At 30.3% G+C, this 12,411-nt stretch overlaps 1 protein-coding gene across 4 annotated transcripts in view; it reads left to right on the forward strand.

Moving 5' to 3' along the window:
* LOC126707389 (scopoletin glucosyltransferase-like) overlaps positions 1–12,411 on the forward strand; it is a 98,587-nt gene that overhangs the window by 15,213 nt on the left and 70,963 nt on the right. The window contains exons 1-2 of one of the 4 annotated variants that reach the window (XM_050407005.1): positions 918–1,077; positions 1,175–2,203. In XM_050407005.1, the coding sequence (XP_050262962.1) occupies positions 1,180–2,203 (1,024 nt within the window). In that variant the 5' untranslated portion in view covers positions 918–1,077; positions 1,175–1,179. The other 3 variants (XM_050407004.1, XM_050407003.1, XM_050407002.1) reach the window with 3 other exon arrangements.

The following is a 12,411-nucleotide window of genomic DNA, read 5'->3' on the forward strand; positions in this document are numbered from 1 at the left end:
TCTTGTGAGGAAAAAAAAAAAAAAAACCCCCTATTTTTTTCTTGTTTGGTTATAAAACAGAGGAAAATGCAATACAAAAAAAGAAAGTTCATAGAAAATGTACCCATTCCCAAAGCAGAAAGCTCGACCTCATCGTGCTGCTAAATGTATCTCTACAACAAAGAAAAAACAAAACTTTCTTGTTGTAAAATAAATAAAACACACAAGATTAGGGTTTTGTGCGGTGTGAATCATGAGGATTTGAAGCAGCTATTCCACGTTTCAAAATCGATTAGAGAAGATCTTTCAAAACCCCATAACCCAAGCTCTTTTAAAAAATTCAAACCCTAACTTTTTGATTCGGGTTATGTTATGTTTTGTTGGTAATTTTTTTTTTTTTTTTTTTAACGAAAAAGCCAAAAGTGGGTAACAGAGACCAAACGGAACTTAACACAGATGGACAAAGTGTTAAGTTTTAAACCACGAGGTAAAGTGAAAACGGGCCAAATCACAAGTGAGTTTACTATAATTTTCCCTTCTAAATATTAGTTATTTACCAAAAGAAATCACCCAACCACCAATCAAACCTACAAATCTAATACTCAAACTGCCGTGACCCAACCACCAATGATGCCCAAACATGTATAACAACTCCATAACTCAAAATGAAACACCAGAGTCCACAACTTCCCTAATACTCACCGAAAAAACTGCAATAATTATCCTTTGGTCAAGTCCCACCCCTCAATGCCTCCACCAATGGCAATAAACCAAGTTGTCTGCTTCCTCATTATCCACTTGATTTTAGATTTGAAAGTAAGAAGATGTGGAAGGAAAAGAAGCAGGGAGAGAAGACAAAGGTGGGAAAAAAAAAAAAAAAAAAAAAAAAAAAAAGAGATAGAAGGAGGGAACGAATGGAGAAGAAAAGAAAAAGAAAAAGAAATGTGAATGCCAGTAAGCATTTGACACTGAATGACTGTAATAATTGCCTAGCCTAATACGCACAACAACTTGTGGACACTGAAATGAGAGCGGTGCATTTAACAGCACAAAGAAGTATATTCCAAAGTATTCCGGACCCCTGTGGGCTACTATAATGTACTATGTCTATATATGTTCATGTCCAACAAATTTCTCATACCAACACTGCAAAATATAGCCTAGCCTAATAACCTCTCTATTCCGCTTGTTCCAGGTGTTATGGGTAGCAAAAGTCGTCAGCTTCACATATTCTTCTTCCCTTTGATGGCCCATGGCCACCTGATACCAACGATGGACATGGCCAAGCTATTCGCAGAGCGAGGTGTGAAGGCAACGATTGTCACTACTCCTCGCAACGTGCCTATATTCTCCAAAACTCGCGGCACCAACGTTGATATCCAGATCATCAAGTTCCCGGCTGTAGAGGCTGGCCTGCCTGAAGGATGTGAGAATGTTGACTCAGTGACTTCCAAAGATATGTCTGACAAATTTATCAAAGCCACTAAAATGCTCCAACAACCACTTGAGCAACTACTAGAAGAGTACCAACCTGGTTGCCTTGTTGCCGACATGTTCTTTCCATGGGCAACTGATGTTGCAGCTAATTTTGGTATTCCTAGGCTTGTTTTCTCGGTAACCAGTTTTTTTTCCGTGTCTTCACAACATAGTTTGCAACAATATGAACCCCACAAGAAAGTTTTCTCTGATTCTGAACCTTTTGTCATTCCTAGCTTTCCAGGAGAGATAAAGTTGACAAGGATGCAACTTCCTGATTTCTATCTGCAAGAAGCTGAAACAGACTTTTACAAGTTGTTGAAAGAAGCTATGGAGTCAGAGTTTACAAGCTATGGGGTGGTTGTTAACAGCTTCTATGAGCTTGAGCCGGCTTATGCAGATCATTACAGGAAAGTTTTGGGAATAAAGGCATGGCATATAGGTCCAGTTTCACTATGCAACAAGGATGCTGAAGATAAAGCCCAAAGGGGAAAGGAAGCTTCCATTGATGAACATGAATGTTTAAAGTGGCTTAGTACAAAGAAACTCAATTCGGTTATTTATATTTGTTTGGGGAGTATGCCAAATTTTAGTGATTCTCAGCTTTTCGAACTTGCAATGGGTCTTGAGGCTTCAGAACAACAATTCATTTGGGTTGTGAGGAAAGGCAAAAATGAGAAAGAAGAGGAAGATTGGCTACCTAAAGGATTTGAGGAAAGAATGGAAGGTAAAGGATTAATTATAAGAGGTTGGGCACCCCAAGTTTTGATCCTTGATCATGAAGCAGTTGGAGGATTTGTTACTCATTGTGGGTGGAACTCGACCTTGGAAGGAGTGGCTTCAGGGGTGCCTATGGTCACATGGCCTATGGCTTCTGAGCAGTTTTACAATGAGAAGTTGATAACTCAAGTACTGAAAATTGGAATTAGTGTTGGTGCTCAACAATGGACTAGAGTGGTGGATGGTATCAAGAGGGAAGCAATAGAAAGGGCAATGAGGCAAATTTTGGTGGGTGAAGAAGCGGCCAGAGCCAAGGCACTTGGAGAGATGGCAAGGAGGGCCGTTGAAGAAGGAGGATCATCATACTCTGATTTGAATGCATTAAGTGAAGCATTAAGGTTGCATTGCCCTTAATCTCTGGCGCTAAAAATTTCCAGTATGGCTCTTTAATCATTATATATATAAAAAAAGGATTTGTTATCCTTGCTGTATAGTGTGTAATATTTTTACTCGCTTAGTTGTTTTTCAATAACTGTAGGACATTGTCCTAAGAATTTGTGATCGATAGTCCAATCAAAATTATAATTCTATAAGTTGTAGATAAGTGTTTAGTTGTTTACTATTTCTTAAATTTCAACTTTTATAGCATTTTGCAAAGAATTAAGCCAGATATTTAGCTAAATTTAACCAAAAAAGTCACTCTTTCCTTTTTTGCCTAGTCCATTTCTTTCTTTTACAAGCAGTACTGGACTTTCTATGCTTTTTTTTACTACTTTATTTAAACATTGTTTATCTACTCTACGATATTTAAAAAAAAAAAAAAATCGAAAATTTAGGATTTCATTTGCAAGATCGACCACTCAATAGCCAAGATCTTACACAACTTTCCTAAAACTCACCAAAAATCTTCCATGATTCACTTTGGTCAAGTCCCACCCCTCAATGCCTCCACCAATAAACCAAGTTGTCTGCTTCCTCATAATCCGCATGGCTTAGTTATTTACCATAAGAAATCACCCAACCACTACCAACCACCAATCAAACCTTCAAATCTAATACTCAAACTGTTGTGACCCAACCACTAATGATGCCCAAACATGTATAACAATTAACAACAACTCCATCACACAAAATGAAACACCAGAGTCCACAGCTTTCCTAATACTCACCAAAAAAACCGGCAATAATTGTCCTTTGGTCAACTCCCACCCCTCAATGCCTCCACCAATGGCAATAAATCAAGTTGTCTGCTTCCTCATTTTCCACTCAACATGGCTTTTAGATTTAAAAGTGAGAAGATGTGGAAGGAAAAGAAGCAGCGAGAGAAGACAAAGGTTGGAAAAAAAAAATGAGAGAAATAGAAAGAGGGAACGAATGGAGAAGAAGAAAAGAAAAAGAAAGGTGAAATGGTGTTAGGAGATTTTTAGTCAGAAATTAAAATAAATAAATAAATACAAAAAATAAAACTATTGTTTCTTATAATGTCGTGTGGAGAGAGAGAGAGAGAGAAAGAGAGAGAGAGAGATTCTCATATCTATGTTTTATTTTTGGAGTGTTTTATTGTGTTTTTTAAGGGTAGATGCAAAGATGGGTTATGACTAAAGTTAAAATTAGTAGGTAAAGTGATATATATATATATATATATATATATATTGTTTTAAGGAAAGTACTAAACTCATAAACTATTTTACAAATTATTGATTTGGCAGGTGTTATTGGTAAGTAAAAATGTGATGTTAGTAGTGGGTTCATATGAAAATCAGTAAGAATTTATCATATCAACAATTTGTAAAAATGTTGCAAAATAGTTTGTGCCTATAGCATATTCTTTTTTTTAAACCATGTGTGTGTAGAATGCTAGAATGCAACCACCAAACCACCCGTCCAAATTTTTTAATTAATATTTTTATTAGGAAGCACAAACATATAGATGGTTATGGGTATGATACAGTGATAAGCATCTCGTATCATATTATGGATATCATCAATATTTTGTTCATCCTCACTACTATTATCCTCATCCTTATCACTACCTTCCTCGTCCTCATCACTATTTCCCTCTCCATGGAGATGCTATCTAGTATAATCACGCCTCATCCCTTTCCATAAGAGGTCTCTTGTAACCTCAACTCGTGTTCTTCTATATCCATTATTACAATCATTACAAGGACATTTTATCTTCATATCTTCATCTTTGATACGTTGAAACGCATAATCAACAAACTCTATTACTCCATTTATTATATTCCTCACATGACCTACTAGAAAGACTGATCCAAGATTTATCAACCGGCATTATATCTACACCCCTCAAAAATGACATAAATATTAACAATTATTCTTGTCAAAATTGTGATACATAAACTTATTATAAAAGTTAAAAACAAAAGCACTAAATTAACAATACCACCTCTGAATATATTGTAAACTAACATGAAAAAGTTAATTAAATTTTAGAAATCCACTAATTTAATTAAATAATTATAGACAAATAACATATACAAATAATAGTACCCAGTCAAAAGAGAGGTTATTAAAAAAATTCTAATAATTTCTTCATTATTAACTCACACAAAAAATCTACATATTCAAAACATATCATATTATATATAATAAAAGTTGGGCTTAGACGCCGCGGTTGCACCAAGTGGCGGCACCAAATTGCAGAAATTTTCTTAAATTTTTAGATTTTAAGAATAGATATATACATATTTTTTGGATAAATATGACAAATCAAGTAATGAAAGAAAGTAGTATTTGATTTACAACTATAATAGTTATATCTATCTAAAATGTTATCAACAAACCCAAAAATCAAAAAATAGATATATATTTGTTTTGTCCTTATCTTTTTGTCCTATAATTTCTAAGATGATAAAAATTTTAACTTTTATGAATTATTAATAATTTTTACTCTCCTTTGCGTCTCCAAGTTTATCAACAACTTTAGATTAGATCATAAAGAATTATTTGATGGAGGCTTATCAATTTGAAATGCTAAAATCATATTTATCTCCAAGAACAATTCAATGAAGGCTAATCAATCTGAAATGTTAAAATCATAAATATTTCCAAATATATCCAAAACTCTTCTATTGCTAGAATTATTCTGAAACTAGAAAACCAAGTTATCTGTTTCTATTTAGAAAACGAACGGAGGCTTTTGCACCAGAAGTAGAAATCTATGGTCAAACCAACGAATCAATTGGGCCTCTTGGACACATGATACAGAACATCTTTCATGGCTTGCCATGGTTTCAATCTTAGAAAACAATCATGTGGCACATGAACTTGCTTAGCTTCAGTCATCTATTATATGTATTTTGTTGCAGTTTTTTCAAAGCCTTTTGTACTCTGCCTAATCTTTTGAAGTTTGTGCATATATTGTGGTTAGAAGCTTTAGATTTATTTTCTTTATGTGGTGCTCATTACAAGGAATTTTTTATTTTTTATTTTCTTTAATTCCAGCTATTAAATCAATTCTAAAAGTTTACCCTAATGCTTTGACAATGTTTTAGATAGACACAAATTTTAATTGTTATTATCAACTTTTTTATATATGCACTATGAGGTCCTAGAAAACATATCACAGATGAGGCACATCAGTGAAGATGCAAAGATGATTGTAACAAGTTTGATAGATTGGAGTTTTCAGCACACATTCTTGCACAATATTCACAACACTTGGATTGTTTTAGAGCTTAATTAAAAGATATAATAGATTGTATTGCCCATATTGTTAACTAGGAAGCTACTGCATTTGTTTTAATGATCTACTATTCTCTTTGTAGTTTAAGTTTTATTCTCTATTGTTTAGCATATTGTATCTCTTTGTAGTAAAAGCTTTATCATCCCTTTGAAAAAACTTATTTAGGTGAACTAGATAGCAAATATCATATTAAGTAGGTTTTTTTTTTTGTTTTTTTTTTTTGTGCTACTTATTTTGTTTTGTTAATAATTACACAGAGAGGTTGAGATCAAATAATAGAGATTATTGTTCACAGGCCAAAAATGACCTACTATTGAAAGGTATAACTTCTCAATTCTCATCATATCTCAATGCTATATTTTCAATTGTGGATGAAAACTTATTACCAATGTCTTAACTCTTAGTTTTTCTCAACCAAAAAAAAAAAAAAAAAAAAAAAAACTTGAAGTTTATATCTATATATATATACACATCCTCTTTGTTTATTATAATTTTTTGGTAGGGTGAAAATCACTCAAGTTTTGGTGTCTTCTCCCATGCTTTCAAGGACAAAAATTAAATTTTCATGTAAGTCTCTCTACTTCAAATTCTTAAATGTTTATTAATTTATATTTTTCTTAATTATTGAATTAATGTTTCCACTTAAATATGCTTTCAATCATTTTTTGGATAGTTTTTAATTACTAAATTTAAGGTTTTTCCATTCAAATATTACTTGAGCCTTAAATTTTAGGTATCTCCTTTCATATTAGTTGCAAGCTATCTACCATCTTCCATTCAATTATTTTATATATATATATATATATATATATGCCTTTTATAATACATTAGTTTTACACAATATACATTCATTATATAACTTAAAAGTAAAATAATCATTTATTTTTATTATCTATTTTATAGTTTACATATGAATTTTGATTAAACTGTTTAGATTTTAAGAATAGATATATACATAGTTTTTGGATAAATATGACAAATCAAGTAATGAAAGAAAGTAATATTTCATTTACAACTATGACAGTTGTGTCTATCTAAAAGAATTACCTAAAGATAGAATTTAAACCAAAAAAAGAGAGGAAAACAAAAAAGTACTAATATAATAATCTCATGTCATGAATTGTAATCATGCTAATGGCTAAGTGCTTATCTTTTATTTGCTACAGTCTTCTTCATCACTCTAATTTATTCTTATCATTAAATAAAATTAGATTAACATTATTTTTTATTTTGTTAGGATATATTTCTTAAATTAAGGAATAATATTTAACATACAAAAATTTAATTTAGATAATATTTATCATCTAATTAACATTATTTTTTATTTATTTATCAAAATATCAAGCTACAAAACTTGATTATTAAGGGATAAGCACAATCCAAATTCTTCAAGAGGTTATTAATATAAATCTATCTCAAGAAACAATATATATCTCCAATAATTTGATAATCTCTATCTATCCAAAAAAACTGTATATATCTCTATTAATTTGATAATTTCTATGTTGATGACATTAAAATATATATATATATATATTTATATTTAAATTCCTTATAGTTATCAACCACGTTCTCTTTTTCTCTCTTTTATTTTATTTAAAAAAAAAAATTTATATGTTACGTTATGTTGAATCAACTCTTTTTTTTTTTTTTTTTTTTTTTTTTTTTTTTTTTCATTCTATTCATATGACCTTTTTTTAATTCCAATTTTTATGGGATAAAAAAAAAACCATTGATTAGATATCTTTAATTTCAATAAGATTTAAATGAATTATATTTCAAATGGAACTCTACCAATATATACAACCCTATATATCTTTTTTGGAGTGAAGCTTATTTCAATATGTGAATGTCTAAATCTCATGACGATGCAAGTATGCATTCTTTCTTCATTTATTATTATTATTTTCATTTTGTTTATTTTCTTTAGTGTTATTATTGGTTTTTTTTTCTTCATGTGATTTTAATTAATGAATTCAAAACATTGTCAAGTTTCCAAAGGCTCCTTCTTTGTTTTTGTAATTTGTTTTTATTAAATTGATTAGATTTTGTGTATCGATTGCCTTTTGTTTAAACTAATTTTCTTAGATTTGATCTAATTTATATGCTTAGGGTTAGGGTTATGGTCTTAGAATTAATGATTAAATATGGTTAGAATTAATAGATTAATTTTAACAATTTTCTTATTTGATTTTTATGTTACATCAAATTATCAAGATGTTCTACACGTATATTCTTGAATTATCAACTTTAATTTTAATTTATAATATCATCAAGATTATATTAATTTTAGATTTATCAATTGTTTAGTAAGTTTTTTTAAAATAATTATCAATTTAAAATTCAATTTGGAATTATCAATTTAATTTAGTTTTAGGAAGAAATCTTACCCCTCATTTTAGTGAGATAATTACTTACATTTGATAATTTTTTCTTTTATCTTTATTGAATCTATTAAAATATGTAATTATTTATACATTTATTTTATAAGTTTTTTTATAAAACCGTGCAACGCACAGGTCTATAACTAGTAAATATATATATATATATATACACACTTTACTTTTTGCCACTTGCCACCTTTAGTTCACTTTTGAGATAAGGACAAAACTAAATACATGACAATATCATCTAAATCAAATCACTTGTACTTTCCTACCACCTGCCACCATTATCATCTCTTGAGATGATAACTCCAAGTACAGATAAACCAAAAAATATAAAAACTCCAAGTACAGTTAGGCACATGGCCTTACGGGGAAAAACAACAATTATTTCTTTTCTTTTCTTTTTATTTTTCTTTTTTATGATGGCATGTCAGAACTCCCTAGGCGCAGAAGGTTTTTTCTTTTTTCATCAAGCCCCTACTTCGGCACTGTTACTGCATATTTGTCTATACTCAGCAATTTAGGGGTGTTAGGTAAACCATTTTAAAGAAAAATTTTTAGTTTTTAAATAACATTATATATATTTTTATATGTTCTTTTACTCACATGTATTTTTATATATGTTTTCAAACAATAAAACATATGTTTTTAAATACATATACCAAACACCCCTTCAAAAAGGCTGTACCAGTTTGGTCAGTGATACAATATATTTTGAGTACCGATCAATATCGATGTACCGTTTCAGATTTATCACTATTTTTAAAAATTTAATACAATATACAAAGTTATAATGATTTTTTTTTTAATAAACATTTAGTTATAATGATTATTTTATAGGTATGTTTAATGTTTTATATAATACTTTAGAGTAAATAAAGAGAGATTTTTTTTTTGAGGAAAAAAAAAGTAAATAAAGAATACTCTTCAAGAAATTGTATAGAAAAATATCTACTCTAAAATCTGAATCAACAAAAATAAAAATATAAAATTCTCAACTCATTACAATCAAATGTTTATTCATTGTCACGTCATCTGGATCAAGTCTCAGCATTGGCTTTTTTAAATTAAAGGTAATTTAAATAACTAATAAAAGAAGCCAACTTGTTTCCCACTAAAATTACGGTTTCCAAGCAATCTGATATAGATTTCCAAGAAATTTAATAAATTACTATTATTATACTATTGTTACATCTTCAACAAATACTTATATTATTGAAAAGCCAGTAAGATTATAGTCTCCTTGCAGTTTTACAGACATAAATATTCAACGGTACACTAATCAATATTATATTATTATATATCCACAACAAACACCAACCATTCATTCAAATATATTTTTTTAATCAAAAAAAAATTTCAGCCATTCATTCATTAGCATTTTGGCTCAGTACTCAACCATCCACTACCACTTTATCTCTATTCATGAGGGGATTCATTTAACGCAGTATAAAACTTAAAACTATACAAAAAACTAAAGTGCAAACAAAGAGAGCGAGAGAGAGTAAGTGATACCAGTGGCTTAGCATGGCAATTGGATTTTGGCAAGTATGGAGAACAATGGTGTAGAGATAAGCAAAGATACTGACGACGCAAGAGAGTAATTGTAAGATAGCGTTTTTGTTTTTGTTTTTTTTTTTTTTTTTTTTTTGGTTTTTGTACTGGGAATTAGGGATTTGTTGAGGAAGACAAATTTGGGATTTTTTGTTTTTGTTTTGTTTTGTAATTAGGGATATGTTTTCCTGAAAGGAATTTCCTATATTTTTGGGTTTTTTATTTTATTTTATTGAGAAGATGGATTTGTTCACATTGTTGTACCAACTTTATTTTATTTTTTGAATTTTTTAGACAAATTTATAGGGGAAAATTATAAAATTATAAAATTTTAAAGTATAAATTAAAATTTTTTTGGATGATTTGAATTTTAAATTTTTTGTTGCCAAATTCTAAATTTTGAGAGGGGTTGGGGTAGGGGGGAGGGGGTGGCGGTAAAGAACAAAAAAATTTTCTGCCAAATTTTAAACTTTTAAAGTATACATTCTTTCTTTTAAAAGCAAATTAACTATTTACAACAGCTAGCATGTTTATCATAAATACAAACTCAATTAGGAAAAAAATAAAATATATACATTGCGATGGATGAATGTTGTCACAAATGTGAAAAGTAAAGGGGGATTTTCCCTCCAAAATATTTTACCATTTTCGATGGCTTCATGTCTGTCGTTAATACCCTTTATTTATTTATTTACAATGGAATCGTGTTTGTCACAAATAATAACACCATAAAAAATATATTTTTTGTATTTTCGTTGCACAAATAATACCCTCTTTTATATTTACGATGGAAGATTGTTTGTCGCAAATACTAACATCATAAAAAATATATATATTTTTTTTATTTTCGATGTACCAAAGTCGTGACAAGTGTTAATAAATCCAACGGTTTTTCATCAGTCATCATAAATAATACCTTACTAGCGATGAACATTTTTATGCTGTCGAAAAAAGTAAGGCGGGAACATTTCCCTCCAAAAAAAATCGCATTTTCGACAAAAATAATAGGCATTTTCGACAGACTTATTTTGCCGTCACAAATTTGTTGATATTTGACGAGTCATTGTCGATGGAAGAGACTTGTCGTCAAAAAAGCTAGTTTTTACAATGGCTTTTTGTAATCGTCAAAAAAGTTTCGTTGCAAATAGCAATATTTTTTGTAGTGTTAATTAGAACATTAGTGGTCCTGTTTTGATAGTTCAAGGGAAATAAATTCTCCAGTGGTAAGGGTGAAGTTATACTTAAGTCCAAAAGATGAATTGTCCAATAGTAAAAGTGGAATTACACAATCCAGCCATCAATAATTAGATAGTATTTAAGCAAATTTTAGGTTCTTATATGTCTTATTCAAGAGGAATTTATGTTGCTTTCAGCCATCATTACATCAATGTGAGGGAAAAGTTCTATTGTTACAAATACATCATATCCTTCAACGGTAAAGTAAAAAGTAAAGATTAAAGGTTCCCTAGGAAGAAAAAATGGAGGATTAATCAGCATGGTGTGAAGGGAGAGAAAGATCCCTAGCTCAGTGCAGCAAGTATTTAAATTAAGATTTTAGTGGGTGTAAATTTATAAGACATAAATAAGATGAATGTGGGCTACTTTTGAGTGAGTGAGATGCGGTTGATATTGAGACTGAAGTCTTTTATGGGTAATGGGCTGTTTGTGGCTAATTGGAAGACACTTACGAGCTGTGGTAGTGTAAAGGGAGGAGAAGAATATCTGGGATCAGATGGGTATGGGTTAAAGGTGATGGATGATGAGCTAGAAGAAAGCTGAGCCATTAGTAAAAATGACCAACGAAATTCAGAGTCTCAGAGGGGTGGCTAAGTTGGTTTTTTGGTTAGTTTGCTTGTGCTTTTATAATGGAGTTTTCAGATGGTGTGTTGTCACAGGCAACCAAAAATAAAACCTATACTCCTAAAAATATATGTAGTAGTGCGAGTAAGGATCGTTCCCACAGAGAGTATCTAGCCTAGTTTTATGCTACGTGAACAAGGAGGGGGGGGTTTGAGTATAATGAAAACAATTTTAAGAAAAACAATTAAGGAACAATTCAAATTAAAATATCAAAATCAATCAAGAGAACAAACCTTGGTCCAAGTCAACATCCACCATTTGAATTTTACAACTAATCATCGATGTAAGTATATATCAATTCACAATTTGAATATTCACCGTTGGAACTATTTTCCTATCTCTCCTTAGTCGTAATTAATTAGAAAACAAGCAATCTAATAAACCCTAACTACTAAACAACCCAAGACAAGCGTTAAAGGTTTAATCTAGTAGTAGCCTTAAGAATTTGAGTGATTGATGAAACTAAACAACACAAACACAAGCGGTTGCATTTAATTTAGTTGAGCATTCTTCCTAAGATCTAATAATTTCTGACACAGAAAATTATTAAATCTTGGTTGCTTCACAAGTTAGAGAGATCAAATAATTACGGATTTGATATCTAACCTAGCAATAAATTGCAACGAATAATAAATTAGTAGGCCTCCTAGTAATCAAACGAGACAATCATGAAAATAAGCACAGAAGAACATCCGATATTCAAAACATAAATCGAACAATAAAAAC

This window comes from Quercus robur, chromosome 11 (assembly GCF_932294415.1).
Source record: "Quercus robur chromosome 11, dhQueRobu3.1, whole genome shotgun sequence".
Lineage (NCBI taxonomy): Eukaryota > Viridiplantae > Streptophyta > Magnoliopsida > Fagales > Fagaceae > Quercus > Quercus robur.